Source organism: Brachyhypopomus gauderio, chromosome 11 (genome assembly GCF_052324685.1).
Source record: "Brachyhypopomus gauderio isolate BG-103 chromosome 11, BGAUD_0.2, whole genome shotgun sequence".
NCBI classification, from domain to species: domain Eukaryota; kingdom Metazoa; phylum Chordata; class Actinopteri; order Gymnotiformes; family Hypopomidae; genus Brachyhypopomus; species Brachyhypopomus gauderio.
In genome coordinates this window covers 6,901,935-6,928,046 of record NC_135221.1, presented here as the reverse complement: position 1 = coordinate 6,928,046, position 26,112 = coordinate 6,901,935, and the positions used below count along the sequence as shown (strand labels likewise).

General features: G+C 46.7%; 2 protein-coding genes and 1 long non-coding RNA gene across 8 annotated transcripts in view; 1 reads left to right on the top strand and 2 right to left on the bottom strand.

Moving 5' to 3' along the window:
• Positions 1–2,973: 2,973 nt before the first annotated feature.
• Positions 2,974–8,528, bottom strand: grxcr1a (glutaredoxin and cysteine rich domain containing 1 a). 2 transcript variants are annotated; one of them, XM_077022934.1, is made up of 5 exons: positions 8,252–8,528; positions 7,432–7,927; positions 4,527–4,766; positions 4,203–4,268; positions 2,974–3,281 (listed from the first exon to the last, which is right to left on the bottom strand). In XM_077022934.1, the coding sequence occupies exons 2-5, from the start codon at positions 7,822–7,824 to the stop codon at positions 3,102–3,104; spliced, it is 879 nt and encodes a 292-aa protein (XP_076879049.1). In that variant the 5' UTR covers positions 7,825–7,927; positions 8,252–8,528; the 3' UTR covers positions 2,974–3,101. The 2 variants fall into 2 exon arrangements, with proteins under 2 accessions (XP_076879049.1, XP_076879051.1); XM_077022936.1 differs by lacking the exon at positions 8,252–8,528 and having other exon boundaries at positions 7,432–8,089.
• A 2,562-nt stretch (positions 8,529–11,090) lies between these two features.
• On the bottom strand, positions 11,091–12,750 carry LOC143526779 (uncharacterized). The gene is made up of 2 exons (XR_013133950.1): positions 12,635–12,750; positions 11,091–11,818 (listed from the first exon to the last, which is right to left on the bottom strand). It is a non-coding gene; the product is annotated as an uncharacterized LOC143526779 (long non-coding RNA).
• The window catches only part of atp8a1 (ATPase phospholipid transporting 8A1), a 95,873-nt gene continuing 82,500 nt past the window's right edge, over positions 12,740–26,112 (top strand). For 2 of the 5 annotated variants that reach the window (XM_077021387.1, XM_077021388.1), the window contains exon 1: positions 12,741–13,036. In XM_077021387.1, coding sequence (XP_076877502.1) covers positions 12,988–13,036 — 49 coding nt within the window. In that variant the 5' untranslated portion in view covers positions 12,741–12,987. Of the gene's footprint in view, positions 13,037–26,112 lie in introns of all 5 variants that reach the window. The other 3 variants (XM_077021389.1, XM_077021390.1, XR_013133949.1) reach the window with 2 other exon arrangements.

Below are 26,112 nucleotides of genomic sequence, written 5' to 3'. Positions count from 1 at the left end.
AGACTGGACCATGCTGACCCCCGACCACCAGCGAAAGCACTTAAAATGGGCAGATCAGAAACGGCACTGGAGCAGTGAGCAGTAGAAGAATCGGGCCTGGACTGATGAATCACCTTTTCTTTTACACCATTTGGATGGCTGTTGTGTGTGCGTGGCAGACACCAAGAGGATAAGAAGACACCCAATGGGAAGAAAGCCTGCCGGCAATGGTGGTGTGGTGTGGGCGATGCTGCAGGGAAACCTTGGGTCCTGGTATTTATGTGGAGGTTACTTTCACACAAGCTAAATAACATTGCAGACCTATTGCACCTCTTCATTGCAGTGCTATTCTCTAATGGCATTGGTCTTTTTCAGCAGGCTAACGCACCCTGCCACACTGCAAGAACACCCTAGGATCAGTTTGAATAACATGACAAAGAGTTCAAGGTGTTGACTTGGCCTCCAAATTCCCCAGATCTCAGTCTGATTGAGCATCTGTGAAATGTGTTGGAAAAACAAGTTTGCCCTATGGAGGCCCCACCTTGAACATAGTGACCTTAAAGGAACTTCTCCTAATGTCTTGTGGAAGAGGTCTTGTGGAGTCCATGCCTCAGTGGGTCAGAGCTGTTTTGGTTGCATGAGAGGAAACTACAACAATATTAAGCAGGTGCTGTTAAGGTTATGGCTGATCAGTAGGTATATATTAACACAGAGATGCATATATTTAATACCAAGTATTCTTTTTCAAGACAATGATCTTTCTCCGGTGTGCTTCCTGCTCTGTGCTTTGAGCCTCTTTACAATGCTGCCTTGTAGAATCAGAATCAAGCAGCATTGTACAGGGCTATGACAGCGCAGAGACGCGCTTCAGATCCACCCCAGCATGTGTGCGGCACAGCAGATGGCTGCCAAGGTGTGACATCTGTAGAGAGGAGATGCATCAGTGTGTCTGTGATCCATCCTATATTAGGTGTACTGTACAGCATCAAGGTGGAAAGACAGATCATTTTGTTGACATGTCGTTGCCCGCTAAAAGCTTTTACCTTGCTGTCTTTGATTATTGTTTACCACCCACATTTAGATACTGACACAATCTTGACTCTTCATCACATCGAATTGTTACTGATGAAGCTGAATTTGCACAATGCTTCACACTGAGAGAATTTACATCTTCACAGGGGGAAGGTTACTCTTTTCACACACTGCTCCTTCATTAGCTGAACAAATAAATCTTTAATCTAAATTAAAAGTATCTGGTTCTAAATTCTTCTGAATTTTTTTTGAGTTGACTGAAATTTGCACCTCGTGCAAATATGTAGACATTGAGTCACCCCCTAGGGATTATCCATTTTCCTCTTCAGTTACAAATGTCTTGCATTCAGGAATGTAAATTGCATTCTTAATGGGATGTAGATCAGGTGACTGACCTGTGGCCTCTGAAGGACATCCCATAATAGCAGTGTGTCCACACGGCCCGTCTGCCCCACCACTCCTGGCCTGTCTGTGCTCGGGTGGTTTGTGCTTTGCCCTTTAACAGCATGAAGTTGTGCCCTTTGTCATTCGTGATGTGTCATTTACTGCTTCTAGGTTTACCAATGTGTTGTTGATCTTTAAAAATGTACAATATGTACACCTTGACAGTTTGAGTTATTTGTTTTCAGAGTTATGATACTTGATGCTTGGCATTCACCTTGACTTAGAGCAACAAAAGCAGAGTCTACGTGTATGTGCCACACCTAGGATCAACCAAAGCAGATTCCACACATACAGCTAAATGTACAAACTACTCACAGTTGCACAAAGGGGATAGTTAGTCTACTTTCTTCATAGAGTATACTTTCTTCATGTAAAGCTGCCTTGTAAGGTCATTGTCATTGTTTCAATATTGTCCAAACTCTTTTGACTATTCCGTGTACCCTGTGTAATATGGTTATTTCTTTGATTGAATTTTCAACTTTTGTACCAAAGGAAAGCCCAATTCTTTGCATAACTTAAGTTGTTCACAATAAATATAATATTTAATTATATTTCAGGAGTAATTATAATTTCAGGATAATTCTGGATAGTATTATGTAAGCTTACCTGCACCTGTGTAGTTTCTGGCTCATAAATAGGCTAATATATCCGGTTGTAACAGCAAATTGAAATGAAATGAAAGGTGCCATATTTGTCAATTGTGAAGTTACACCCCAATCGAAATTTGACCTCCTCATTTTACCCATCTGTGCAATTAGAACACACACACAAACACACACTAGTGATCAGAGGTGTATAATCCAGGTTCAGAAAGTAAAAGTCCTCACCAGGATTTTGCTCAGGCTTCCTGGATTGTGTTGATTCCACTCATTTTACCTGGATTGCACTAATTAGAAAATCTAGCAAGCTTGAGCAAAATCCTGGTGAGGACTTTTACTTTCTGAACCTGGATTATACACCTCTGCTTGTGATTACTAGGGGGCTGTGGTGCACACATGCGCAGAGTGGTGGGCAGCCCTAGCCCGGCGCCTGGGGAGCAGTAGGGGTTAAGTCCCTTGCTCAAGGGCACCTCAGTCATGGCCTTAGGCATGGGAATCGAACCCATGACCCTCCGGTCACAAGACCAGTTCCCTAACACAGGACCATGACTTTAACTTAAAGTTAAATTCTCTATTCAATGTAGTAATTCTCTGGTTTCAGTACTGTAGGGGATATATAGGGGAAATAGTCATTTGGCCAGTTCAGTTTTGGCTTGTTACTCCCACAGTGTCTGTTCTGTATCTCACATTTCGCTTCCATGGTTTTATAACGTGGACACAACTTTACAGGGTAATAGCACCTGAACATTTGAAAATAACTACTGCTGTAAAAATGATCAAAAAAAGTGAATCATATTATGTGTCAAGCAAAATAAAGATGAGGAAGAATGAACTTTTGAGAGATTGCGTTTTTTTCCTTACAAAATTTACTGACAATCCCTACAAGAGGAATAAAAGGGGGAAAAAACAGTAAAAAAAAAATGCAGTCCCATGCATGGCCAACAGGGGGACTGTGTGGGCCGAACAGGGGTGGCAGGGTACATGAGGAGGTGGTGAACACGGGTGGTGGTGGGGTGACGGTACGTGGGCAGGCACTTGTACAGGACCTTAGTGGGAACAGCTGGGGCATGGCTGAAGTCCGTTCTCGTTGCATGAGGTGCACTTGAGAGCTTTGAAGGAGTCCGTGAAGCAGTTCCTGAACACAGACATTTTACTGCCATGGCACATAGAGCAGGGCACGAAGGCAAAACCTCCACACGTCTGGCATGTGTGGGGGTGCTGCACCCTCTGAGGAGAAACACACACACACACACACACATACACACACACACACACAGATGTGTGTGAAAGGCAGCAAGGACTAGCCTGAGCACAGTTCATGAACATGGTCTGAACCGAATTGAAGTGCCTCCTGGGGTGTAGCAGTGTTTATGTGTTAATGGGGGGGGGGGGGCTTCAGCTTTCTCTGTGAGTGAGTCACATCAGTGCATGACTCATTACTGTAGAATGGATGTATGAGAGTGTGAGCGTATGTATATGTGTATCAGTGAGTGCTGGTTCATGTACTGAATCAGTATTGCTGTTATCCATTATTCATGTCACATTTTGTGATGTCTATCCATAATTTATTTTTAAAAATCACATATATATTATTCATACTTAATTGTGTCATATCTCAGACTCTGACACACTAAAGGTGTTTCATTGTCACTGGAGGTTCACACATTCTAAGCTGAATTCCCAGTTTCAAAGAGGTTCATTGGGAGCTAGGTAATAACTGTCCATTATCAGAGCTCACTGTTGATATGGTATATCTAAAAACATATTCAGTACAATTAGATATAGAAGAATAATGCAGAATGGCCTTAAATGTGTAATAGGAAATCTCTGGTTCTTGGTTTTACCTGGATACTCTACTGGATTCATTGCAAATGTAGCACATGAAAGGAAGCTGAAAACCCCACTGCAAAGCTGCATTGTGTGTGTGCATGAACATTTACTGCAAGGCCTGTCGCAAAGCCTCACTGCATACAGTTAGCCCAGCCTACCAGAACACTGGGGAGTTTGCCTGGTGGATATTTCACAAACACCATAGGAAATTGCATAGTTAAAGTGTGGCAAACTCTGAATTGCACTATTAAGGGGTGATAATCATTTATTGTACATGTTTTGACCAGTTCTCCATTGAGTGTGATGTGGGTGTTTTACCTCAATTTTGATTAGGAGATCCTGCAGTTCCCCTGATTCATTCATTCCCAGGATTTTCTCTGCACCCTGCAAGAAATCAACAAGTTTGCGCATTGAATGTGTGTAAAGTTCTCCAATCCCAACCACATTGATATAAACTTATAATGTTTATATTCTACCATTTCAATGCAAAACTGAAATGCATTTCAATGCAAAATGGTTATTTTCTTCATAATGTACTTATTCAACCATTGACAGACATACAACATATATGCACAATTCTAATACAGCCGAAGCAGAATAAAACCCGGATTGCCCCACAAACGTTCTCCACTGAGCACTGACCCCCAGATAGTGTCCGTCGATGAAGACCACGGGGAGAGAAGGTGGCTCTGCTACCCGTCTGCAGCGGGCCTCCAGTTCCTTGCCGTACTCACTGTCCAGAGCGATGTTCTTCTCCAAGAACTTCACCCTGTGGTTCTGGAAGATCTTCCGCACTAGCTCACAGCGCTCGAACGTTGTCCGGACCACACGGAGGCTGGTGGTGTAGATCACGATCCGCCCAAACTCTAGAGGAAGCTCAGGCTTGGGTGAAGGTGAAAAGAACAGAGAACATCCATTATGAAATGTTTACCCAGTTATTATTATTGTTGTTGTTGTTGTTGTTGTTAGGGGTCCAAGCACTGGAATCGAAACATCACAGACATGTACCCATAGGGTCTGTAGACCAGCCTAGACATTTTGGCCTACACATACCCATAACACCCCAAAAATTGTGGTATGCATCACCTACATGCACCAATGGCACTGGTCCTATGACTGGCACATCATATGTCCAACAAGGCCAATGCTATCGGCCAATAAGCTTTAAGTACACATTTGACAGGCTTATCATAGGTCATTAAACATGAAATTGTATGTACACACTCTCTAAGACATACTCAACCTTCAAGGGAATGCTCACTGGGGGGCACTACACTAGAAAATCCAGTATTTCTCCAGCACAATTTCACATGGCAAGAAAAATGGAATTTAATGATTTGATGCAGAATTCACATCAACAAATTAAAGTGCTTTTAAAAAATTTAAACATTTGTCTCTTTCTTCCCCTATCTCTTTCTGTATTAAAGATACACACGCACACACACAGGTATACCTATAGGGTTCACATATTCACTGCCCTAGCCATACCCACCCATATACTCTGACTAACACACACACACACACACACAAACTGATATTTAGCTTATTTATTCTCACACATGTCTACCTATGTGTGTGCATCTCAGTGAATGTCAAACACATACCATCATGTCAGACATGTGAGTTGGTACTTTGGGCAATACAGTAACAACAAATTATTGACCATTATAAACACACACACACACTCACATGCGCGTCTACCTGTAGGGTTCAACTACACACTGCCCTACCCATACCCACCCATACCTTATTCACTAATTCATCTCTCTATATACACTCGTGCATGTTGTGTCAGACCTGCTGCAGACAGTCGGTGGGCGCTGCTGCGAGTACATTCACACTCCCAAACCATGCAGGCACCTCATTCGTACTTTGTGCTGCTATTCTGTCGCATGTGACATGCAAGTTGCTGCTCATACAGGGGCTTGGACCCCGTAATCGCCACGTATCTATACTGATGATGATGGTTATTATTATTATTATTATTAATTGTTATTATTAGGGAAATAACATCAAAAAAAGAAAGTTGTTGATTTCTTGGTGACAGCATTAAACTAATTACAACTGGGACTACAGTAAAATGCAATTGACCTACTACATCATTTTTATTCTTTGATCTTGGTAGTGTCAGTGGTAATGTGATTTTATGAGCCACTGTGATTTTATGGGCCACTGTGATTTTAAGCATTTTCACCATCTTAGGTTTATGAGATCATGTTACGGTGTAAAGTTGACTAGTGTAAATCACTTCACTCAATGCATGATATAGTGAGGAAGTTCTAAACATTAGTACTGTCTGAGCCACTTTCAAGACACAACTTCAAGAAACAACTTTATACTCTTCCTCCTTGAACCCACTGATTATACTTCCATATCCTTGTATTGATTATTATTTGTTAGCTACATGTTAGATATGGACTACCATCTTGTAGTGCTGTTTGTAGACACCTTGTCATTGGTGTTTAATGTTTTACTATGTGGTGCTGACCATACATGCTCTGCATCACAGACAGAAGTGCAGCGCAAGACCCAAAATTACATTACATACATCTCTCTGAAAGATAAAATACTTCCACTTTCTGCTCACTGAGGTCACCCGTAACTTTTGAACTATTGATTCAAGGCAGACACCCACAGAACCACAGGGCCAGTAAACACTAGAGTGGCATTTGGGCCCTTTGTTTAGATTAAGATCATAAAGTCCAGCAGCGCTACTCCTAGTGATAGCTGTTCAAATCAACTTGTTACACAAATTACTGGCTTATGATAAACAAGAACTTAATTTCATTCAAATCTCTCAAATTTGTTTTTACATTCCTGAAGCATGTATTGTAGGGGCAGTAAAGGAAGTTGAAGTTCAATAGTTCAAAAACCATTCAGACAAAAGTTACTGTGACCCCAGTGAGCAGAAAGTAGAAGTTGTATTCATTAAATTGATTAGCTTAGCTAAAACACTTAAAGAAATGTATCATTAATCTTTAATTGTACAGAGACCTTGTCCTCAGAGACAGCTCATTTGTCCAGCCAAAGCATAAGAGTGAGAGAGGATCTGTAACTAATCGCTGTTGGAGAAGGCCATCCTAGCCCGTGTTAAGAACAGTGCTGACCAGGACCGGAGGTTTCGGTTCAGCTTTGGGGGGGAACACCGCTCACACCACCCAATGTAATACATTATATGTGTAGTGCGAGCAGGAATTATTGAACATTGGGGGAGATGATAAGTCATGCCCTCCTCCTCCACTTCCACCTCCTACAAAATTATGGCTGCCGTGCTGATAGATAATTCTGAGAAAAGTTTGACTTTATAAGTTGGAAATGAATGAACTGGAAATGAAAAAGATCTATTTTTTACAGAACCCACAGCAATTTGCTGGAGTCAGATTATCAACCATGATATCAACCATCTCTTAACAAATGATGCAGCATGCAAGCATTTGTGAAACGAAATGAAATATTCAGGTGGTTTGACATGCCAGGGTGTGACCTGCACTCTGCGTGATCCTACTTGGCCTTTCGATTGCTTCTGTCTGCTGGCTTCTCCACTCACCCCGGCGTCTTTGGTCAGGCTGTCAAACAGCATCTGTCCGGCGGTCACTTTGTGCTTGACGCCGCGCACCGTGCCGTTCTTGCTCAGGATGTTGACCCGTTTGGTGCTCAGGCCTCGGCCCCCGTCCTTCGCCCCGGCGTACAGGAGCAGATCGTCCGGCTCGCTCTCGCTGTCATCCAGCTCCGAGCCCAGGTAACCCCCCGCAGTCCCGTTCGCCTCCCCGCTGGTGGACGGGGTGCTGGCCCGGTCCGCCTCCGAGCTGCTGGTGCAGTCCGAATCCAGGGAGTCCGACGGGCCCTCGTCTTTAAACATCTCCTTCAGGACGCGGCCGCTGCTGCCCGAGGCCACGCGGAACCTCACGCTCTTGCGTGGCTTCAACACGGCGCCCTCCATCACAGACACGCTGCTGTCGCTTACATCTCCCGAAGAACGCGCCTCTTTATTCCCCTGGTGCCGCGTCTGAATGCGGGGTTAGCCGTCACTTCTCCATGTTTACCTGTGGGGAGCCCGGGCTGTCACCTGGTGGCCCGGACGAGGCTCGGTCCCGAGGCAGACGTCAGCCCCGCTGCCACTGTTCCCAAACATGTTAATAATGCACGTGGCTCTACCATGGTTACTGAAAAAGCCAGCCATGAGGAAATTGATAGTGGTCTTTAAATATTTATCATACTTTTTAATGCATTTCTCTCCCCCCCTCTCTTTCTCTCTCCTACAAACACCATCGACTTTACTTGACTTTACTGCTTTTTACATCCTCACACTGGCACCATATTAGGGCGTATTGAATGTGCATTTTAAGTGTGTGCAGTCCGCAATGTACCTGATTCCATGTGCAACCTGTCAGCCACTCTTTACCCTGTTGATCAGATGCCAGTTCCTTTCCACCGGACCACTGTTGGCTGGATAATAATTGGAGAGTGGGTGATTATCAACACAGCGGTGACGGTGTAAAGCATGGGTGTGAATGTATCAGGCAAAGCGTGTTGCTGGAGGTTTAACATGTGTCACGCTCACTGCTGGACCTCCTCAGCTAACAGCAGTCCTGTGGTCACAACCTGACTATTGATAAATGGTTAGAGGATGGCGGAGACAAACTGTGCACGACAGATGGGTTGTGGACTCTAACTGGCCGTCTACAAGGTGTTTTTAATCATTCAATCTCTCTGATCAAGACTGTGGAGGGAGGGGGGGGTTGTTTCATGAACCACAAAATTTTTGAACTGGTGGTATCAAACTGGTCATGCTAATACAATTGTTTTGGTCTGATTTAGAGCACACTTAATGTTTATTTCAAGAAATCCAGTGGTTTTCATTATTTGACTTTTTTCAATACTAGTAAGTTTACCTTGTCCAAAAAGACAATGCTGACTGCTCTATCATACTCATATTATCAGGGGAGCCTTTATGCACATATACCACTTAGTGAGATTATACTGGATCTGCTCCCACACACCTGCTGTGATCTGAATGTATGCCATATGGACAAACCTAGCTGCGCTCTGATTGGCTGGCGTTGTCCTTCACGCGCCTTCCTGTGCGGTCAGCGAAGACCAGGCAGGCAGCTGCTAACTGACAGCCACTAGCACACCAACTTCAAGCCACTTAATACTAATACCCCCACCCTCATCACCTGTAAATACAAGATTTTATTTTAATAATGGAATAGTTTTAAGTGTCATAATTATACATTATATAATGGCCGGACTGTGTACAGCTGTGTACGCCCATTCAACCGTTATCATCGCCAGCCGCAGCCTCGCCCATGGCACTTTCACAGTAATCTCATTTCCCCTCAGTCGGGTTAGCTGAAACACTTCAAACTAAAACGTCAGACTGTACCCTCAGTATGCTCAATAATAAGAAATATATGTAGGCTACGTCACTGTATTTCATGAGAAAAGTCTTCCAGGCAGCCGTCGAGCTAAAGCCAGACGAGCTCTGCTGATTCAGGGAGGGCTGTTGCCAATTGTACCTCATTAAAACTGATTCAGTCACAGGGCCATTGTGAGCAATGAGCTGGTGGTTTCAGCCGTGTGTAGTAATGATAATCATGTACTTTAATCTCCCTCTAGCTGTCCCGACTCTCAATTGTCTCCATTGCCAAATGCCCAGTTCCCGTTTCCATTATATCTCTTTATTGTCAGTGTCGGCGCTGGTGGCTTGAGGCCCCGGCTGTTGGTAAACTAGTAATTACTAAACATTGTAGTATTTATCATTTAATGAACAGCTTCATTATTACGCTATTAATTAGTAAGCATAACTGTACAAGCGGACAGTAGTCACCACGATTTCCAAAAGTTTTGGCAAATATTTTCCATAAACGGAATTGAGTAATTAATCAGAGATGATGTATTGTGTATAAGTGAATGTTGAAAACGTTGCTGTAATAAACCTGTTCTGACCAGCAGAGGGCAGACACTTATCTAACTACAGTAAAAAATGTCCTTTTTATTTATTTAAGTGATCAGTAATTTTATTTTGTTTAATTTTATTTTGTTTGTAGCTCTACGTTGGACAACAAAAACAACCCACAAAATCTAATTGTTTTTTATTTGTGTTGAGGCATGTTTTCTAAATATAGGTTGACTTTCATGCCATTGACTTTCATGTACTTCAGACTCAATCTAGAAATAATACACTAGAAAAAGAGCAACACCTTTATTCTTCTGTATCCATTTCATGAGATTACTAACTCATTCATATCAACATCAGTCATGAGTCTGGCACAGAGGATATGTCCCAGACTGCCAGTGAACTACAGTCTACAGGTGCCCAGCATTTCTCAGCTGAATAAAGAGAGAGGGTGTGTTTTAATTACCCCACCACCATACCCCCTCCCTCCCCTGATCAATATCTGTTGAGCACTCTGTCCCCTGAGGCCCCTGTGTTCTCCTGGTAGGTGAGACGCGCTAGAACTAGGTGTTGCATGTCTAAAGAGGTTGCCATTGTTACAAAGTAGGTTTGGCCTTCAGACCGCTGAGTGAATGTTCTTGCTTTCATTTTCTGTGGCTGCAGAAATCCCTCTGTGTACTGTGTTGAGGTGGGGGGGGGGGGGGGGGAGGAAGTGTTTTGATTAGAGGGAGGGATTGTAAAGTAAAAAAGAACAGCCCTGACAACATGTTTGAAAGATATCTAAGAGTCAGCTTGAGTTTTGTCAGGTTACTACATGCCAGTCACGTCAGTGATATTTTTAGTTTAGCCCACACCCTACCTCTCGTGGTGGGGCCCCAGAATCTATACCACTGGTTTACCAATTATTCATAAAACAGGAAGTGAGGTGCTTTGTGTTCGTTGTTATGGTTTTTTTTTTTGGCTGTGTTCATATTACATAAGCAGTGTGTAGACATCCTACAACCAGACCGTTGGATTTACATACGTTTGCATATGTAGATGCATGAACTCCAAACCTCGTGGGGGGGGGGCATGGGTGTGATGCACGCTCCTTCACTGCAGCCCGGGTGAGTGTTGTGGTGCAGTGGCAGCTCTGCTGTGCACGTACAGAGACCGCAGGGCGCTGACGCCCTGATGGGTAATGCAGCCTGATCGACATATCAGAGTCACAGCCTCCAGTGCCAGTTTTTCAGTAGATGTAATTTTAGTACCTGCTGCAATAAGGGTAAGATGCCAAAGTGTGAATAAAATGGATGCAAACACAAAACAGCAGGAAATGGAATTTACTTGGAGAAATGAACAGGTTTCAATTGTTTGATACAATGTGAAACAGCTTGATAACGGAATGTTATAGATGCAAAATAAATGAAGTGTATATTTCAGAGCCGCATCAGATGGTAATCGCCACCTTGGTAAGCTATCACTGGAGGTGATTTGTCTGGGTGGAGCACTTTGTGTCTGTCAGTGCCTCTTCCCCCTACGCTGCCTTGTGAACACTGTGAAATTATCGGCACATCAGAGTCTCTTCGTCTCTGGAGATCAATAACATCTGGCAGATCTTCCTGAGGTTTTCATGCCATCATTGCTCTGCACAGGACAGGCATGCTGTGATATAGTCCTACCATGAAACCTACTGAACAGGTGGTGTCGGTTCAGTTCCCAGAAATCCATCTTGGGTCATCAAAGAAAACATCATAGTCAAAACGTGTGGTCCAGTAACACTCTCAACAAGCAGCGTGATACTAATGGGAGTGCCGTGTGTGTGTGTGTGTGTGTGTGTGATTATGAGAATCTCTCATGTGTGCATATGTGAATGTGTTTGCACAAATTTGGAGCATGAGTCATTATTTAGACTCATATGAGCCCAAACATAAAACCAGTACACACATAATCAAAGGGGCAGGCTTCTTGTCCCTGTTGCTAGGCAACCGCTGGTTCCATGGATCCAAAATCTCCGTGAGAACGCTTACTTAGGTGGAGAGGAGACTGCAAATCACTGGAAATGATATTATACCATTAGGCAATCTGTGACTAAAATAATTTATAAAATGTACCATGAGACCCAGAAATGAGTTACAATGCTATGGAGATATCTACATTGCATTACGAACATCATCCATCTTTTTTATTGTCTCACAAATAATTCAACATTAAAATATAACCCAAGTTTTCGGATGTCATACTGGAAAAACATGAATTACTGAATTAAATATGAGCAACCACCTCTTATGAACAGACCAAGCTGCAATTTTACAAAATTACTTGTTGATGGACTAATCACGGTACATTATAACCGTCTTTTTTCTGTTATCAGTTTCACCTTTGTGAACCAGTTACTGTACTGCAAGAAAACCAACATTCCTGAAATAGTACAGTTTTAAAGCAGATAAACTGTGGAAAGATAACATAAACATAACATAAATGTCTTCTTTAGGCACGAAGACATGCATAGTTGATTGAACAGTTGATTGCAGACCAAAGAAATGTTATTTGACTGGAAGGTTTAAGAGGAAACCTAGTCGTGATCGCTACAGGCCTTGAGCTGAAGGAACAGTGGGCCGTCTTTGTCCCTCCGCAATCCCCCTCTCGAAACAATGAGTAACTGCAGCGGGGAAATCTCCACAAGAGCGGTCTACACGTCGCTTATGTTGGGAAAATCCGTCAAACATTCCCTTTTTGCAGTACAATAATTACAGCGTCGTTTAAAGCTTTGATTGAATTTTATATTAAAACGACGCGATAACGTTTGTATATCTTGTATATATCTTGTATATTATGTATTTTTAAAAAGGTCTAAACGATGAATACATACTTGTAGTCGGGACAGGTCTCCCCTCTGCGCTCGGAATGGTACGCTCCGGCGTGTAACGCGGCGCAGGCTGCACGCTGTTCCGTTCCGAGCGCTTTATCGATTCTCGCGTGTGTTCGGACGCGCGCGCTGTGAACTCGGCCGACGCTCGCGTGGACGGGCGAGTCTGCGCGGACTAACGCGGTTCGTTAACGAGCAATGAGTATCAGTCAGAACTAAATGGTTACCAAACGCAGGCGAAGGCTACTTTGTAGACGACGACTGGCGCTGTAATTCCTAGACAGGAGAGACCCCCCCAAAGAGCGCGCGCTGCGTTTGACAGGTGCCGTAGCTCGGCTCGTTTCAAATGTGGCGAGATGCCGCCCGTGCAGAGAACTGTGTCCGATCTTCGCTCCCGTGCTGAAGGTAAGAAGGGGACCGTCTGGATCGTGGATTTCCTCGTGCTTGTGCAGTATGCCGGTTATATCTGCACGACTATCACGCGGGTTCGCGACATTTTTTATGATCCGCGAACTGTTGCGAGAAGTAACTAAGATGCTGCGGTAGCGTTTTTCTACGCAGCCTGTGTACCCGACCTACTGTTTGTCGATACGCCCAGCTTGCTGGCAAATGTACCGCAACTTCGTCGCTATGCCAGTTTGGGAGACACGACAGCCTAACTGGTGGGGCCGACGTGCACCACGCGTGCTGCATTCGCTGCAGAAAGAGTAGTGGCTGCATTAACAAGTCCGTATCATTGTTCCGAATAATACTTGGTGCTTGTTTCTCCAGTGGAATTAAAGTGCGACTCGTGTTCCACGATTGATGCTTCTCGAGATGGATAAATGTAGCTTACCTAAAATATGAACAGTGAAATGTTTATGCAACCGAACCTCATCTGTTGTACATAATATAAGTTAAGATAGCTACCAGTCAATGAAACGTCCCTGATTACTACACATCCATCACAGGGCCTGCCTGTATATACTCAGAGATGCATTAATTACTGTGCATGGGCTTGTCTGTTTTTGGTTATTATTTGACCTGTATTGTCCCGAAGCAGCACGCATTTATGCAAATGGAGAGCTTCACAGGTTGCTCACATTTGCTTACAAATCCATGCCATGTTTGGACGCCAACCACGTCTCCTTTTTGTTTCCTCTGTGCGGTCTGAACGCATCGCTGTTGCGTATGTACGGCGAGATGACTAAAGCGTGCACGAGCGGGATGCGGGGTCGCGAGCTGCGGCGCGAGAGCAGGCGACGCGCGGGTCCGTATTGATCAAGCCGGCTGCCTCCCTTGTCCGCGCTTCAGCTGAAATTAGCACGACCGCGGTGCCCCTCTCCGCCACCAGAACAACCTGCAAGGGTTTTGATTACAGTTTGATGTCGGGGCCTGTTGTGCATTTGCTTGTGTGTGTGTGTATATCTCAGGCACAAGTTGCTCATGGTTTATGTTCTAGTGTGTGGACCGTCATCTGCTTCACTGTTTCATCTTTGTGGGAGTGCCTTGTGGTTTAAAGCCTGTAAAGAACCGTGATGTTATGAATGTCTACTTGCATTTGTAGCGCCTGATGCTTGATATTTGTTGCCTTATGAATTCTCTCTCTGAATTTCAGCAAAGCACCAATATTCATGGACCTCCTGAATAATTCAGCAAAGCTTAATTTCCAAGACTGCTGTCCCCGTGCTATTAAAACCATCAATAATGCAGCGGCCTGCTCCGTTATTCTAGTTTTCAATAGGTCCGATTTTCCACGAGGCTTCCAGCTCTGCCTCTGTTCCTCGCCTCGTGTGAGAAGTATCCTGTTTGTCCGTGCAAGCGTTTCTAGCACAGCGATCGATCGGGCCCATTTGTCTGATCAGGACTGTGACCTACCTCCGTCCTGACAGAGATGTGGTGTTTTTTCTGGCTTCTTATTGCTTCTAATTTTAGTGCCGCTCGCTGGTTTCAGCAGAGGTTCCTGATACAATGGCCTTTCATGTTGGGTTTAAGGTTTAAACGCTGCTCGGAAGAGGGAAGGAACCCAGCGAGCAGTCCAAAACTCACACAAGCCCAGCATGCTGTTTCTCTTTCTCTTGTTCCTCGAGCACTTGCAAACGCTCAGTTTCCCCCTTGCAGTACATTCTTCCCCAACGATGCACTGGCCTCTCTGGTGCCGTCTCACCGAGCTGTGCAGGGTTGTGCTGTGGTTGTACCACTAGTGTGTGACACTGCACTGTATGGTTGTGTTGTGCAGGTCGCCTTGCAACACACTACCCCCCCCCCCCCCCCCCACCACCACCTTTGTACATGCTGACACGAGTGTGTTACAGACCCCAGCCGTGTCGCATGAGAAATAAAGTGAAAGTCTGTTGTGCCTCTGTGCGTTGGAAACATGAGTGTAATCAGCAGGGTGAGATGGAGATCTTGCCAAAAGAGCCTTATCGCCTTGACCATGTACGTGTTGTGTGTGTGTGTGTGTCAGGAGTTAGAGAGGTGGTGGTGTTGGCACAGGTGCAGCAGCATGTGGGTGTAGCGGGCTTGTGTGAGGTGGCCTTCTCTGATCCTGATCACCCAGCTTAGGATCAGAGAAGGCATCCTCACCCAGGCCGGCTCCGCCTCTCACCCAGGCCGGCTCCGCCCCTCACCCAGGCTTGCTTATGACAGTGAGGCCGGGCTGCCAGGGAGCACAGGGAAATTGGCTTTTTATGAGGGACCCAAACAGAGTCACAATAATAGCATCAGGTGTCTGTGTTGTGCAGACTGGTGCTGGATCTGAGTACCAGTTGTGACATCCTGGGCTCCCCCACCTCCCCAAAGCTACACTGGGAAAATGCAGCAGGAGATGGAAGTACTGGAAACCAGTTAAGGTTTGGCATGTAGTTTCCCTCTGTCTGGTCATCGACAAGCTGTGCTGGGATGTGCGAGACTGTAGTGGGGGCGGGGACGAGACGTCGGTGTGAGTGGGAGAGCGTTCAGGGGGCGGGGCGGGAGGGAGTGTCATTGGGGTGGGCGAGGGTGCCCGTGCCTTACTGGCTGCCCTTCTTGACCCCCTCGTCCAGCTCAGAGCTGAAAAGCTGCTGAGGTCGTCACTTTCCACTCGTCTGCTGCTGTACATCAGAGAGGATGCGCCTCTCTCATCATTGGGGAGGTCACTGTGAAGCTTAAATGCCAGACATTTCTTTCTTTATCATATTACTCAGTAAATTCGACTGTTTTGAAAGCTCTTATTCAGAGGTGTTCAGTGTGGGTGGGGAGAATTATCCTTTTCACCTGTTGCTTTACTGAAAGAATAGGGGTGTGTGTGTGTGTGTGTGTGCCCAGCCCAGCCCAACAGGTTCCTCCTTGCTGGCAGCCATGTCTGTTAGTGTTGTGTGTAGCTGCTGGTGGATAGATGGATAGTGGATAGGTGTTGAATCCCCTGCTGCTGGGAGTGATGTCTGTCCCTCTTCCCTAGCTCCTCCAGCCTCCCTCGACGGCCTCACACACACACACACACACACACACACACACACTGGCACAGCTGAATCATGATCGTCAGAGCTGGTGATGGCCAGGACTGCCGGGATTCAACACTGCTCACTTCTGTTGGTATCCCATCCACACTGCACGTTATGGGGACTGATGATCAGATCTCCAAAGCTTCGGCCCACTCTGGCTTCTCCAGGGCGCTGACTACCACCCCAACCCCCACCCCCTTTCAGAGAGCTTGCGGTGTTGCAGGTTGGTTAAAGGCTGCTCGGCACGGCGAGCGCCTGCTCACACTCCACCGCGGCTGGAAGCAGCTGCGCTTTGGAGATTCAGAAGGTCTGGATCTTCTCTCCTCAACCATGAGCTGAACTGGAGATGACCGATTCATCCATGTCTCCGATGGCAAACACCTCTGTCCTCAGTACGCAACAAGCCCTCTGCTAAAAACATTTCTACTCCACTAAGGTTTTACAGCAGTGCTGTAGGAACAAACCGGTTGGGCGTTTAAGCGTGAAACATGGTGGTTCATCTCTGGAGCTGCTGGCGTTAGCATGTCTGCGCCAAGCGTGTCCGTTAATCATTGGCTGCCTAATGTCCTGCTAATCTGTGACGGTCATTTCTTACTTAGTCAAAAGTACCGACATTTGATCTTGGCCTGTGGTTGGATACGGTTAAGTTGTTATGGGTCTTTGTGTAAAGGCCATGTTGCAGATTTGAAGGTGTAATTACACTCACTCGCACGACTAGTTTCTGAGCCATGTCAACCAGTGTGACAAAAAGACGACTTGGTTTCTGCCACAGGTCATGTGACCTTGTTTGCTGGCATTTGTTTTAAAGGAAACGAATCAGAAAGTCCTCTTTAAATACTGCGGTCTCTGCAAGTCCTTCCCTCAAATCATGTGAACGTATTTTGCTTGTTTTAAGGGAAAAACAAGTCAACAAATAATAAGGAAAGTCAAAGTCTTAAGTACTACAGAGGAAGTGGTTGCCAATAGCATTTGCTGCATTTGATGGGCTGTCACGGATTTTAGTCAGGCTGCCGCATAAATAATCAACACACTATTCCAGCTTATGCAGCTCCATTCATTTAATTTCATTAATGTTTCGTTTGATGGTTGCTGATTTTGATCAGATTGATTGGAGGATTGTGTGGGTGGAGCGTGGGTGGAGCGTGGGTGGCCTCTGACCTCATACTGCCGTGGAGCGTTGAAGAACACGTCAGTGATCCGCTCCATCTTTCATAATGCATAAAACCTCCACCCTCTCCAGCATGCACTCTCCTCTCTCTCTTCCCCTCCCTCTCTGTGTTTGTCTTGCACTCTCGCTATCTCTCTCTCCTCTCTCTCCCTCCTGCTCTTTATTTCTCATCACTCTCTCGTCTTTCATAAAGCAGTGGATCAACGTCCGGGGAGCGTTTCAGCATCCCGGCATCTCCCCCACCCAACCCCCACCCCTGAACAGCAAATGCGGGATGCCACGCCTTACATGGGAGCCCCAGGCTTGACGGAGGAGCTTTTCGTCTGTAGCGAAGCGCGTCACCTCTGGCCCAGCGGGCTGCGTGTTCACCGCCTCCCTGTGCTAAAGTCTCTCCGTGTGCTTGCCTCAGGAATGTAGGTTAGGTTTGCACTTCCTGAAATATAAATATATAAGTAAATGTTGCATACGGAAGCAAAGTAGCGATGAGCTTAGCAGAGCGGAGAGGCTCAGAGGTCGGATGTCGGAGGTCAAAGACGCCCAATATGCACATGTGCACACTTTGAGACTCAACCAGATTAAGCTCCTAAAGCTCTTTGTTCACCTCTGTATTAGAGGAGGCCCCAGGTGAGGGTCAGGCACCTTCATCTCTTATCTCTTATCCACCAACAGAGCTCTGGAGCTCATGTTGGAGCTAGAACTGATTCCAATGAACTAGAGTGCCTTGCCAAAAATGGGCCTTGAGTTTCCTGTGGCTGGAGAACTGAGCACATACTGGTCTGGATATGAGTGTTCTCATAGCTGGAAGATGGCAGATGGCATAAAAGCACCATAGAGCTCTTTGTGAATGAGTTTTTGCCTGGAAAGAATATCTGACGTCATGGGAATTTCTGGAAAATGGTGCTTTAGCAACTTTGCGGAGTGGTGGGGTGACCCTGCCCTTTGACTGTTGACGCCATGGTTTCCTCGCCCGCACGGAATAACCCGGCTGATAATCTCTTATGGTGGCGGAAGTTTGAGATTTTGACACCATCTCCACGTTGGTGATAAAGTGACATTCGGGGAACAAGAAAAATCCTCATGGCAGTGCCCTCTCTATGCAGAACTTAAAAATAAGTGTTATCTAATTTTATCTATTTGGATTGCGTGATGCCAGCTTGTTTCTGGTCACGTTGCCGTCCGTGTTAACATGTACCAACACTGAGGAATTCTTGACAGATTAATGATGTGATGGTCATCGTTCAGAAGCGTAGTGTTCACGGAGGAGAAAGGAGGTGTCCAAGCACGTGGGAGGTGTGCTGCCGTACAGGATCGGAGCAGGAAGCCGCCTCCTGCCACCTCCTCTCACCTCCTCTCACCTCCTCTCTCTGCTGCTCACGACGGCTCCCGAGCGTTGGCTCAGTTCTGTGCTCGAATGAATAAGACTGTGCTCTGCGGATGAGATGAAGGTTTACCTTCGCCACTCTAAGTGCCGTTGTTTTTTTTGTTTGTTTGTTTGTTTGTATGGGCAATTTTCAGTGGAACATTGTCAATCGTGTTTGTCTAGGTTTATTGGTATCTTGGTTGCGTGTTTAGCACTTAAGCGTGAGAGGGCTTGCACACCTGTGCTTTAATGCGATGTTCTAGCTGTGCTGCTCCAGTAATCTAGCATGGGAGACGGAGAAGACGGAACGGTTCCTTCACATTACATGATCAATGCAATCCAAAGAGTCCTGTCTTGGCCCCTCCCCTTGCCCCTCCCCTCGCCCCTCCCCTTGCCCCTCCCCTTCTCCTTTCCCTGTTCTGCTGTCCGTGCTCTCCTGATCACACCCGCGTTCCCAGACTCCGGTGGTGGGCATGTGTGACATTTAACCAGCTATTGTATTACCAGCCTCTTGTCGGAGGAGAAGCCTGCTATCCGATGACTATAATAGTGAGCATTGTGGGCTCAAATTGGGAAATGCCATTAAATGCAGCTGTTGCTGCGTTTGTGATGTGGGGCTTTTGTTGACCAGGCAGCTGCGAAGCTGCTAAAATGTTTTCACTGAAAAGCAGCGATTTCAACACCTTAGTGGCCCAAAGAACCCGATGAGTCCAGCCTGTCGTCACCAGCGGCTGGCGGACTGCTGACCCAACGTCTCCCTCTCACTGTCTCTTAGTTTGTCACACTGGCTTTTACCTGCATGTTGAGAGCCTTCAGATTAAAATGCCACTTGTCGGTGAATCCCGCAGCTTTTAATAACTCTTTTGTGAATGATTAATAATAACTAACTATGCAGAGGCACAAAGATGGCTGAGAAACGTCAAAGCATCCAGTGCTGCTGTGGAGGGGCACGGTGTTCGGGCGGTGATTCTCTAAGATGTAGAGATTGAGGGGGACGGTGTTCGGGCGGTGATTCTCTGAGATGTAGAGATGTAGGTCTCCTGTACCTGTTGTCAGTCATTCCTTTGAAATCCATTGTGTTGAAGTTCAGAGCCACTGGCTGACATCTCGGTGTGGTTAAAGGCCTGTTTACGTGATGGATCGTGTGTGGCTGTTATTTGTTTGCTCTGTCCTGCCCCCTGTCAACTACTCACCTGCTGCAATACGTCTCTCTCTCTCTCTCTCTCTCTCTCTCTCTCTCTCTCTCTCTCTCTCGCTCTCCTCTGATCATTATGTCATGCTAGGTCATGTATGGTGGTGTCTTAGCAGGAAGAGCTCCATTGTCCCTGTCATCACGATGGCTATTCCATCTTTCCGCTGCTGTCAGCTGCCCTTACTGGGTGTGTTATTTAGGTGTTTTTTTGATTATGCTACTGCACGTTTTGACTAAAAATAGTTTACATTTGTTGAACTGCGTGTACACCATGGTTCATCCAAACACCCAGAGAACGTTCTTCTGGAACGGTCAGGATGCTGACAGCACACACACGTATGCACACCAAGTGTCTTTGAGGGCTCATTTGCATTTCACAGCCTTCTCTTTGTAGTGATGCTGTGATTACGGTTACCAAACGTATATCATACAGCTCGAGTAAACAGCATCTGTACAGTGTGGGTGGCGGGTTTGCAACTCGTAATAAATATGGGAACTGGGATTATTGTGACACATATAATGGTTTGTAGGCCGCACTGTTGAATGCAGCCGTTACATGCTTGGTCTTTGTCCTCGGTTTTGGTTCCATGTCTTGCAGTCTAGTTTTAGTTTTGGCCCTGTCTGCCTATCCAAGCGTGTGAGACGGTGTCTGTGCAGGCCTCGCTTGTCTGCAGTGGGCATCCGTCTGGACTCTAAACCATGTTGCCTTGTCCTGTGTCTCTCTGTCCCCCGTCACTCTGAGATACCTCTCTCCTCCTGTATATTTGCATGTGTAAGGCTCTTTAATGCCGTGACCCTCTGTTCATGTGTGTCTGAGAGGGCCCTGCGTTTCTCCATCAGAGGCCCCCCACTCCGTCCCCTCCCCTCCAGGACGTTTCGGGACAACCCCGGCTGTAGAGGACGCCGACAGCAGGTTGGTGCAGGCAAGAGGCATAGAGAGATTGGGGGAGGGAGGGAGAGATTGGGGGAGGGAGGGAGAGGAGGAGGAGTGGGAGGAGGGATGGAGAAAGGAACAAACCAAGATGAGGTAAACAAAGAGTGAGGGGGTGGGGCAGGGGGAGAGAAAGGGGTTGTGTTGCTTTCTGCCCTTTACTGACCTAAGGCTTGTCTACCCTCTGGCTAATTAAATTAGTGACCAGTGAGACATCAGTGTGTGTTTGTGGTGTGTCTGCGCACATGCAATTCACACTGGGATGTGTGTGTCCGCCCCTGATCCTTTATCCAGGGGCTGACCTCCAGAGACATGTGGCCATGTGAAATGAATACATGCGCAGTATGTATCAAACCCCTCTACGAGAGGTCAGGCTCGTGCTATTTTGGGGGATAACGTGCCCCTGGCCTTGATTATAGGCTTAAATGAAAAGGTGCCGAGCCGTGTTCCTGTGAAATCACATTTATTATGGAGTGGAGCCCCAGACTGCCTGCTGGCCAGCTGCGTAGCTCCTAGAAGAGATTAGGTGTAGACAGCAAACCCGTTTATTACTGTCGCCGTTGCCGTGCTCTTAGAACACGCCTCCAGCCATGTCCGAGGGAGCGTGGCATGGCACTTCAGTAGATTGCATTACCCTCCATGTGACTAATGAAATCCTTCCTTATAATTTAGGATGAGGGAGATCCTCACTGACACATGAGCACCTGCACCTTCTGTTTGAAGGTCCCAGAGTCCTTTGTGTGATGTCACCCCCCCCCCCCCCCCCCCCCCCCCCACCAGATCTCCGGTGCTCCCCTCAGCGGGGTGTATAGGACAGATGCCCGTGATCAATCTCAGTCTCCTCTCCCAGACATCACTTCTACTACAACTACCTCCGCAGCCATTAATTATGGACGCTCTGCTCCCTAGTGTGGCAGTGCGCCCGGGTTTAGACAGCAGAGCTTCTCACCTGGACACTCGCTCTGAGAGTTTGGCCACCGAGTGTTCTTGTAATCCATGCTGGAAACGGACAGCCGTGTTATGAACTTGGAGAGCAGAGAAGGTCACACCGCTTGTGACTGCATGACTTAAACGTGTTTCACTGTAAGACCAAAGCCATCAACACTACCTCTTTCTCTTCAAAACCTCAGTCAGCTCGGCTGTCTCTAAATTGTCAAGCTAGACTTTGAGTCGTTCTATATATCTAGCATTTGTGCAAAAGGCCCCATATTTGGTGTCAGAGAGGAGCGTCTGCTTCGGGCCACGCTGTGTGACCCTGCTCTCCGGCTGGTTCTGCTCCGTTTCTGCTCCAGGACGTCTCCCCCCCACCCCCCTGGGCTCCCACGGGCCTGCCCCGCTGCTGAGGGAGAGACCCAGTGTCACACACCGGGTCTAATTCACACACATCACCTGTGCATCACCGCACGCTTAGTTACAGAATACTGACTGTAAAACACTTGGATGTCATTTCAATGACCTCTAGTGCTGTTCTATATACACACACACACGCTCGCACGCCAATGTCACTGTGAGTGTATGCAAATAGCAAGCATAATTCTGGACCTGTGATATTAACTGCGTTAATTTATGCATATATTCTGTTGTCCTTAATCCTATACACTGCACCACCCTAGACGCGTAATACACACCACCAAAACAATCTGTATAATAGGGTAGAAAAGGCAGTGAGGGGAATGGAGGGGGGGGGGGGGTGTTGGATTCCTCATGCAGTTGCCAGAAGAACTTTCGGGTGGAGTCCTGGGTGGTGTCTGATGTTCAAGCTTCAGATCTGCCGTTGCCTAATCCAGTTCATATGGGATCTGCTCTGCTCTCCTCCATCTGAGGAGCACGGTTTGCCCGGGCAGCAGTGTGGCAGAAACGCTGCACCTTCTACCTGGTGTGAAGGAACCTGCCCACTCTTCTGGCACCACCCCAGAGAGAGCCGTCAGGGGATTAGGTGCAATGTTAATCTTCTACACGCATGGAAATGTGCCCAATCCCCCTGCAAAAGTCCCATCCAGGACACGTGGCTAAGAGTGACTGTATCCTACTTACATCGAAGGCGCTGTTGATGAAATGCTGGTTTTCACCTCCACCTCCCCAGGCCGGTTCAGCCACATCACCCGTCTCCTAATAGTGCTTATGTGATTAGCCAGAATGGAGAAGTGCAGCGTAAGCTCCAGATGGAATAGCGCCGCAAGCCGGGGCCTTGGAATTGGCCCTGGAGTCTGGGGGAATCCTGGAAGCTCCCCTCTGCCGTCCACTATCCGCTCCGCCGTCCTCGCCCCCACCGGCTGTCCCCGCCCCCTCGGTCGTCCCCCCTCCCCCATAGTTTGGGGGGAATATTGCGCAAGTGCACCAGCATATGCACTGCATGACTGACTGCCACAACATGACGACAATGATAATGTTGCCAGGGTGGGGCTATTTTTAGCATCCAGATTGAGTGAGTGAGGAAGACGGAGAAAGAGCGAAAGAGACAGAGAGGGGGAGAGAGAGAGAGAGAGAGAGGGAACACAATATAATATGAAGCATTTAAAGGTCAAAGGTCAGCTCTAATCCCGGTCTGCTCCGTCAGCTGGTCCTGACACTAACTAAACTACTGACACAAAATATTCAGCAGTGGTTTGTCTAGCACTCCTGACCATAGGCCAGAGTTACCAAATGATCAAACACTAGTCTGTCTCGAACATTTGGAAAATGTCACCAAAACTCTAAATTAAACTCTTATCAGGTCCTGAAATAATCTTCATTTTATTAATATATATTTATATATATTAATATTACTGATTTATTACTGTTATTCTTGTCTAGTTTATTGTAATTTTTCACTTCCTTCTTATTCAATTAACTATTTTATTATTATTATTTTGTTTATTATGACAGCCATCATGTTCAGATCCAAGCTATTTGCTTTGGCCAAATTGTGCCTGGTGACCTAGTAATGCCAATAAACCTACACTGAAGTGTGTGTGTGTGTGTGTGTGTGTGTGTGTGTGTGTGTGTGTGTGTGTGTGTGAGAGAGAGAGAGAGAGAGAGAGAGAGAGAGAGCGCGAAGGAGAGAAGAATTTAAGGGTTTGGACTCTCTATAGGAACAGTAGTAAATAGCCTCACACACTCGTATAGCGATGAGACAGCGATGTGTGGTGTTTTTCCTGACGCCGGGTAGCTCATGTGACCTCAGGCAGACTCTGTGGAAGCAGAGGGGGTTTGAGGTGGGGCGGTTCTGCAGTTGACCTGTGTGTCATTTCAGCTGACGGTTGGTGTTAATAGGTGGATCTGTGTCTCATGCCTTGTTTTGCCTGCACTGACTTCACCCAGGACGGGGTGGTGGAGGTGGTGGTGGTGTTGGGCTCGTATGGGAGGTAGCTGGGGTATTTCCAGCTTGGCGTCCCCTTGTGGCCTCTTGTGACACTGCCTCGTTTTGTTGTTGTTGTTTTAAGCTGCTTGCCTGTCACCGATGCCAGGTCACTTTCCAGTTTGAGTGTGGGGCTGGTTCCCCACCTGGTTCAACCCCAGCGAACGCCACAGAGGGCAGTGCAGGAATGCAGCGATCGTAGCCACGTGCCGCTCTGCCTGGCGGTCAACACGCTTGCTGACACACTCTTCTAAAGCAACCCGAGTCTGAGAACACAGGAAATGTTGTGGGTAGTTGAGACACCTGCACAGGAAACAGACACCCTCCCCTCTTGCATTTTAATTGGATTTTCTAAAGTGCTGCCCAGTTTGTAAAGACTCATTTAACTATAAATGCATTTTAGCTTCACTGCGGTTCATGAAAGAGGAAATGGGGAAAGTTGTGCTAACATAATAATCTCTACTTACTTTGTGAAGGAGTCATGGCAGCGATGTGAGATTATACACTTCTGGAATATAATTTAAATCCCAGATGGTCCTCGCACATAATTTCCCCATCATCCCGTAATTTTTTTATTCCTCTTGAGAAGAAAAACAAACAAACAAACACAAGCAAACTGCAGCGTCTGCGCGCACGGTCACGCAATACCCACCCGCCACCACGGAGGAACCGCTGGTGTAGCGTTTCTTCCTCCGCTTACATGTGAGTACGTGTGGGCACGTGGTTGGTGGGGTCACGCGGTGGTCATACCGCTGCTCATCGCCTCTCCAGACCGAGACGTCCACGGCCCCCTCAAGAGCCCTCACACTTCCTCTTCAATGGACAGTCTTTCCAGTTTTACAATGGGGCCTTCACCTCACTAGCTGTGTGTGTGTGTGTGTGTGTGTGTGTGTGTGTGTGTGTGTGTGTGTGTGTGTGGTAGTGAAGTTGATAATCCCTTAAGTGTAATTAAATCGAAGCTTTTATTCCTGAAGGCTCTGTCTCCCCTTGAGCCCCTGGCCTGCGTAAATGTTGGTGTATACACTGTGAATCACTGCTTTTAGATGAATGATTCAGGTCTGTCTGTCTTCTTTTGTTTGTTTGTTTTGTTTGGCTCCTCTGTGCTCTCATTTCCTGCCCTTGGTGACAGATTGAGACATGATGAAGCTGCAGTGAGGTGTAGTGTACGACTAGTGGAGTGCACGCTTGTCGGGCAACATTTGGAGGTTACAAACCAAACAAGAAAATGTTAAAAATAAATAAAGTTCTGGCTGTAGATGTTTACATGTAACCCCCACGACTGTATAATAACGGATTTGGAGAACAGCAGTTTTTTTTATTTTAGCTGGAATACCAACACTGCTGCACTTTCTGTCCACGCAGGTTTACGACAAGACGCACTCAGGTTTTATGCCGTGATGTCGGCTGACCAAGACACACTGCTATTCGACTCCGTATAAGTGCACAGAGAGCCCTCCAGGTTCCCCTGTAAGCATCTTTCTAGCTGCAGATCCGGTGCCGGGGACGATCGTCCCTGGATCGATGGTGCCGTGTCGGGTGCGGAGCTGGGTCCAGCTGGCCAGCTCTTCCCTTCCGATTCTTTCCATCTTGCTTTAGATTACAGCTCGTGACTCATTCCTGAATCGCACAGTCGGAGGTCAAGGAAGAGGGGTAGTAAACTTTTGGTCACTGGGAGTCCATATTGGGTGTTTCTGGGTTGATTTATGGGAGCTGTGGGGTTCATGCGGTCCTGCTGATGTTTTGGTGCTAAGAATAAATGAGCCACTGTCTCAACAGATGCAAGATATCCATATATAGGACATGTCTCTCTCCCTCTCTCTCCAGTGTGTGCAGTCCTGGCACGGTCAGTGTGGCTGTGGTGAGCAGGTTGGCTGAAGCTCCACCCCCTCCCCACTTCATCACTCGGTCCTCACTGCTCTGCGGCCCGTGTCTGTGCACATGCACTCGCACGATGCAGCTCCTTCTCCACCTGCTACGTTTTCTTCTTTGTGCTGCAGTGCTGTGGATGCTCGGTGTAGAGATATCTGCTGTA